Here is a 6,000-nt window from a genome sequence, read left to right on the forward strand (position 1 = left end):
TAGTGCACTTTACCCTCTGTGCTTGCCAAAAGATTATTGCTTACTGATTTTCTAAACACTTCTAAGTATTTGCTTCCTTTCCTGAATGTGAGTGCTTTCCAGATACTTTGAATCATGTCCTTGACTCAACAACTGGATATTAGTATTTTGGAGTAGTATTATTCAAAATCAGATTTTAGAATATCTACAAATACTTCTATAAATTTGGTGGAACTTGCCATAATGTTATAAATAAAATTTCTAGGGTACTGTCCCTTATCAAATATAGGTTCTGAACATGTGAGAGACCAAATAATAGGTAATTTGTTTTAACCTTTTTTCTTTTTGTGAGGGGAAAATATAGTGCTGGATCTGATACTAAAACTTGGCCTACACTTCTAAGTGAAAATGTAGGAGTTGAACTTGCATCTTTGCCAGGAAATATAAAACTCATACTAAGATGGTAATAACTATGCGTGACAGTGCATTTATAGAGGAAGTGAAAAACAAAAACCTTCTGTTTGCAAGACTTTCAAAGTGCAAATGCAAGCCAGTCTATTCATTCCCTGTTGTTTTTTTTTTTTTTCTCCTTTAAGAGTTTTTTCACAGCTCTCAAAACTCAAAATAAAATTGGTAGAATCTGTAAGGGATTCTTAATACAAACTTGTAACTAAATTATTAATTTAAAAGCTTATGATTTCCAGAATAAAAGCCACATTAGATATTGCAACTGCTTTAGAAAGTTTTCCTGTATAATACAAACTACAAGTTTATCTGAATGAGGAATCAAAGAAGAGGAGTTGAGAAAGAAGATGTGGTTAGCTTTCAGTTCTCCACACAGTACTTTTTACCTTTTATCAAGTTCCGTAATTGGCTTGTATCCAATCACATGGCATGCTACAAATCACACCTTTCATAATCCAGATTTAGCATAGGGATTGTCCGGTTAGGTTTTGCCAGAGAGGAAAATAATACAGTCAGACTTTACCAAAATTACTCAAATATGGAGTCAAAAGTCCCTTTTAATAAGGAGTTGACACCTACTACCATTTCAGAAGAGATGCTTCTGTTGTAGTTAAATGCACGCATTGAACCTTTGAATAATGTGTGTGGGAAGAGGGAAGTTAAGTTAGGGTACCTTTCTGCTAAGTAGATCCAGTGCCTTTTTCTGCTCATTCAGCAGAAATTCAGCTATCTACAGCCATTTTCTACAACTTGTGCATACACCCTCCTGTCAAAGTTTTACTTCTCTTACCAAAGGGCTATTTTTGTCTTAATAACACTGAAGACAGCATTGCTTGAAGACTTTTTCTGCAACTACTTTCTACAAGCATGGCAATTGTTAAATGCTTGTCTGAATGAAATTAAGTAATCTGTTTACAAATTCTAATTGTTTTGTATGAGTTTTAAAGATGACTGTGCAGTTTTCTTTCATAGTGCAAAATTTTATTAAAATGTCTACTAAAGCATGCTGGGTTTATGTTACAGATGATTCACCTCCTGCAGAACGGGAACCAGGTGAAGTTGTGGACAGCCTGGTAGGCAAACAAGTGGAATATGCCAAAGAAGATGGCTCGAAAAGGACTGGCATGGTCATTCATCAAGTTGAAGCCAAACCATCTGTCTATTTCATCAAGTTTGATGATGATTTCCATATTTATGTCTACGATTTGGTGAAGACATCCTAGACATCATCATGAACTTTTGCCAAATTTGTGGAACTATTAAATGTAAAATTTGTAGACACAAAGACTCGACTGCTTTCCAGTTTAACGAAAGCTTAAATGTCCCTGCGAACCCACAATCTCTGCCAGCAAAACTGTTTTGTTCTGAGTAATACAAACATGACACATTTTGTGTGAAAGAACTCCTTTTCTTGAAGGAAGTCAGTATGTTTGGGCAGGAGGGAGTTAAAAGCAAAGAACAGCTGCAAATTCAAGCTGTGTAAAGTTGATCTAGTGTTGTAATCATTAATCTAAATTTTTTCATAGATTTTGACTTTTTCTTCAATCTTGCACTCACTTGTTCAACTGCCACATGCAAGTGTAGTTTGATATTTTGATACGCCTTCTTTTGTAACATTAAATTTAATTTCTTGGATACTGGCAGTCCTTGTCTTCAGGGTTGGGACAGAGGTGACTTTTCTGAAAGGTTTAAACAGTTGGTGCAGTATCAAGGAGTGCCTAGCCCAAGTAACATCAATCTGCTGTGTTTTTACACTTTATTTCAAATTTAGCTTTTTAAGAACTTGCAGTGTATGGAAATGCTTGTGCATTTTTTACTAGTCACAGGGCAGTAGGATATCAAGTGTTGGATTACGCACCTTTCAGTGAAAAGGCTTTAAGCTATAAAATTACATTTAATCTGTATAACCACTTAATTAGAATATGCAGGTTAATGGCCCATATTTACAAGTTGTAGGAACCAGTAAAATACATGCAACAAGGCTGCCTTCAATCCTAAATGTTGTACTTCTTTCTTTGTTTGTTATACACACTTCTTTAGCAAAACCCAAGTGCTTGGTGCCACAACTCTAACAGTATATATGCTACTTCAGAAGACTTTAGACTACACATTGGCATCAGTAGTCTCTCATTTAAAATCAAAACCTAGCAACCTGAATGTTTGTGTGTGGACTTAGAAGCCTAACAGTAGTTAATATTTTACATGATAAATACAATCTTACACCAGGGGAGTGGGAGGGGATGTCCTTTTGCAGTGAAGATGTAATTTTAGAGAAGGAGAAGCATTTGTTGCCTTCTGCTCAGTCTGTTGCATTCCTTTGTTTGGTTTGCTTTTAATAATTTTGGTTCAAGAAGGCATCTTCCCGGTTTATTCTTTTTCTGGCTTTTCCACTTAAGGAGTGTCTGGAAAAATCTACAATTTAAACCTGTTGTTGCCTTTTGTGGTGTACATTGTACTTGCTTTGAGGTATGCTGTTAACATTAATTTCATTCTATGAACACTAGAGTTCTGCATGCCAGTGGTGTACTATCTAATGGAAGCTATAAGGCAGTCTCAGTGGTTGTCATCTGCATAGATTGTGGATGTAAATAGCAGCCCACAACTGCAAAATCTTTTCATGGTTATAATCTTGCAAGATAGTTGTAAATGAAAATTAGGGTTTCCTTAAGTGTGGCAGCTTTTAAAAATAATGGAATTGGAACAACAGTGCAGCACAGCAACAAGGTTGTCATGTTACAATAAGGCAGAGCTCTACAAGTTTCAAGAACTGCTTCACAGAAGTACAGAAAGTGAAGACAGTTAACACTGCTGATGGAAGGAACAAATACCCTGATATCCAGCTGTGTGCCATTAGTGGAAGAATGCAGGAGCTGTTAATCAGAGGACAGAGGTGCAGATGACCTCTGTTGTGGGTATTCCTGATATTGAAGACTCAGTGGTTTAAGCCCCTTTCTGTCCATTTTTTTGCCTGATTTCATATTTTAGCCTTAAGGCTTGTGCCTCATTATGCTGTTGAATGGTAATAAATACTCTCCGTATAAATATGATACCTTAATTCTTTGTCCATTGCTACTATATTGCATTATGTCCAGTATTTCATCATGGGCAACCAAAGGCAGGCTATTGTCTTTCAGTGAATAGCTTCCGATGCAGTCCTTATGCAGTAAGTACCTGAGTCGTAAATGTTTCTTGTGTTTGAACAAAGTGAGCAGATTTGCAACACAGTGTTTTCATCCTGCAGATCTGTTGTGTTTTCTATTGACTCTTAAGAGTCCTGCATGTAAATCTCAAAGCTGAGCCTGGCTCCGTGAGCCCAAGTCCATATTTGTGGCACAGGAATGAGTGAGTGTATTAATTACACACAAGATACATGGATTACCTAGTACACTGAGCTTGGGGCTATATATCTGAGGAATAAGAGGTTTGTTTTGAAATATCTGAGGTTTAGGTCTACTGGAACACTTCTAGAATTAGGCTTGCATTTGTGGGTTTTCTGCAAGCCTGTTGAATACACTATGTATTCTGACAATTAGAGTATAATCTACAAACTGTAAATTTCACTGTCATTTTTGGATGTCCCCGTTTGTCTGTTGTGTGGATATTTTCACTTGGGGTTTTTTTGGGGATATTTTTTTTGTTTTGTTCTTTTTGGGTTTGGTTTTTTTCGATAGCTTAAACCACAGTTTTGAGGCTTGAGACTAATTCCACTCCCTGCCCATCTGCTTTGGGCTTTGTTTTAGGCTCATGTTTCAGATCTGCATGCAGTGCTTGCGTTACCCTGGTAACTAAATGTTGGTTCCTTGTTATAGGGGTTCAACATTACTTTCCAAAATCACATAGGGCTTGTGATGGCACAAGCCATGGATCTTTGTATAAAAAGTTATTCACCTTTCACATTTACCTGCTGTAGTATTGTTGTATATTGTGTGTGTGCGTGTGTGTGATGTCAGGCTGCCATGTAAAACTTAAAAGGGAAAAAAAAACCAACTTAAATGCAGACCATCCTTTTTTGCATGCTTAGAGGGTTAGAACATTCAATGTAACAAACTAAAGTTGCATGTTAAAATGTTTAGGTTTTTGTTTTGTTCTGTTTTTATTTTGTGTTCAGTTTTTTGTGAATTTGCTTATTGTGCTGTTTTAATGGTTGTTAGTAGGATTAAATGCACCGGTGAGACGAGCATAGTGCCAACGGAAGGTAATTTTCCAGTTGTATGTGTCATACAGCATTTGAAGGGACCATGTATTCTGTTGAGGAAAAAAATAAAATTTCAGTTGAATAGCAGAACACTACATTCTTCTTCTTTCTTTTGAGTGCCAAACCCTAAACTATGTTGGAGTAGAGATGGGGAAAACCCTTTTTGTTGGAATAGGTAGAAGCATTCTTTAAATGGATTGTTTAAACATAGGGGCTTTGTCTTCAGAGAGAATTGTCTAGTTGCATCAGGGTAGAATTATGGTAAAAACAGTTTCTGGTTCCTTGAAAATGCTGTGCTTTTTGTATTTTACATCATTAGTGCAATTTGGATGGTTCTTGGTATGTGTATAGTTCAGAGGTCTTCGTGTTCACATTTTTAAATTAGGTAATTAATTCATCTTTAGAGCTTGGTTTCTTTATTTTTACTTTATTTTGAGCAATGTAGACAGTTCCCTGTTCTCTGCATTTAGAAGTATAAACACTTTAAATTGTTACTTAATTCTGTAAGTAATTTTTATAATTATGATGTAACTCTATCCTTAAAACATTTAAAATAAACCTTTTATGTGCAACTTATGCCTGTAAACTTTGTTCTCATGAGCAAAACACAGAGAAGTGATTTCAGATTTTGAAGAAGCGGTTTCTTCATTTTTCTGATTGAAGGGGATTTATTATTTTAATGTTGAGCCATGTATGCTGGTATAATACTTGCCCTATGAAATATGTTTGCTTGCAAGATGGGACTTGCCTAAGGAAAAGCATACTGTTAAATTGTATTTAACTAAACACAGAAAACCCCCCCCCACCAGGGGCTGTGCAGATCTGTGAAGCAGTCTCTATTTCCAGAGCACACAAAATGTCTTGGCAGTGGGGAACTGCAGAAGCATTTCGCATGTTTCAGTGTTTTGGTGGTACATTAATTTACTTTGAATTAAAGCAGTTTAAAATTTAATAAAGTGTATTGTTCTGGTGATAAAAAACAAAGTTGATGCAAATTGGAGGTGATGAGGAAAGAAGATAACATTACCATGTTGTGGATTTTCTAAAGTCTTCTATGTTGTTTTGAAGACTTTATGTGGTTTAGTTACTAAGGCAGGCTTCCCATATTGAACAGATTTTTCTTTATTACTTTTCTGATAATTAAGGGTGCATGGCACTTAAAGGATGTGGTATAGTGGTAAACTTTGTAGTGTTAGGTTAACAGTTGGACTCAATGATCTGATGGATCTCTTCCAACCTAAATGATTCTGTGATTCTAAACCATGTTTTTGGCACCAAGCTCATTTAGTCATATACTGAAGAACATGGAGAATATGGAGAATGCCAGCATGCATACCCAAGCCTTTTCCCTTAGTTCATCA

At 36.1% G+C, this 6,000-nt stretch overlaps 1 protein-coding gene across 3 annotated transcripts in view; it reads left to right on the forward strand.

Annotated features, from left to right (window-relative positions):
• The window catches only part of SPIN1 (spindlin 1), a 64,677-nt gene extending 59,462 nt beyond the window's left edge, over positions 1 to 5,215 (forward strand). For all 3 annotated transcript variants that reach the window (XM_063180350.1, XM_063180349.1, XM_063180348.1), the window contains exon 6: positions 1,468 to 5,215. In XM_063180350.1, the coding sequence (XP_063036420.1) occupies positions 1,468 to 1,667 (200 nt within the window). In that variant the 3' untranslated portion in view covers positions 1,668 to 5,215. The remainder of the gene's footprint in view (positions 1 to 1,467) is intronic.
• The last annotated feature ends 785 nt before the right edge of the window (positions 5,216 to 6,000 follow it).

The sequence above is a fragment of the Melospiza melodia genome, chromosome Z, assembly GCF_035770615.1.
Source record: "Melospiza melodia melodia isolate bMelMel2 chromosome Z, bMelMel2.pri, whole genome shotgun sequence".
NCBI classification, from domain to species: Eukaryota; Metazoa; Chordata; class Aves; order Passeriformes; family Passerellidae; genus Melospiza; species Melospiza melodia.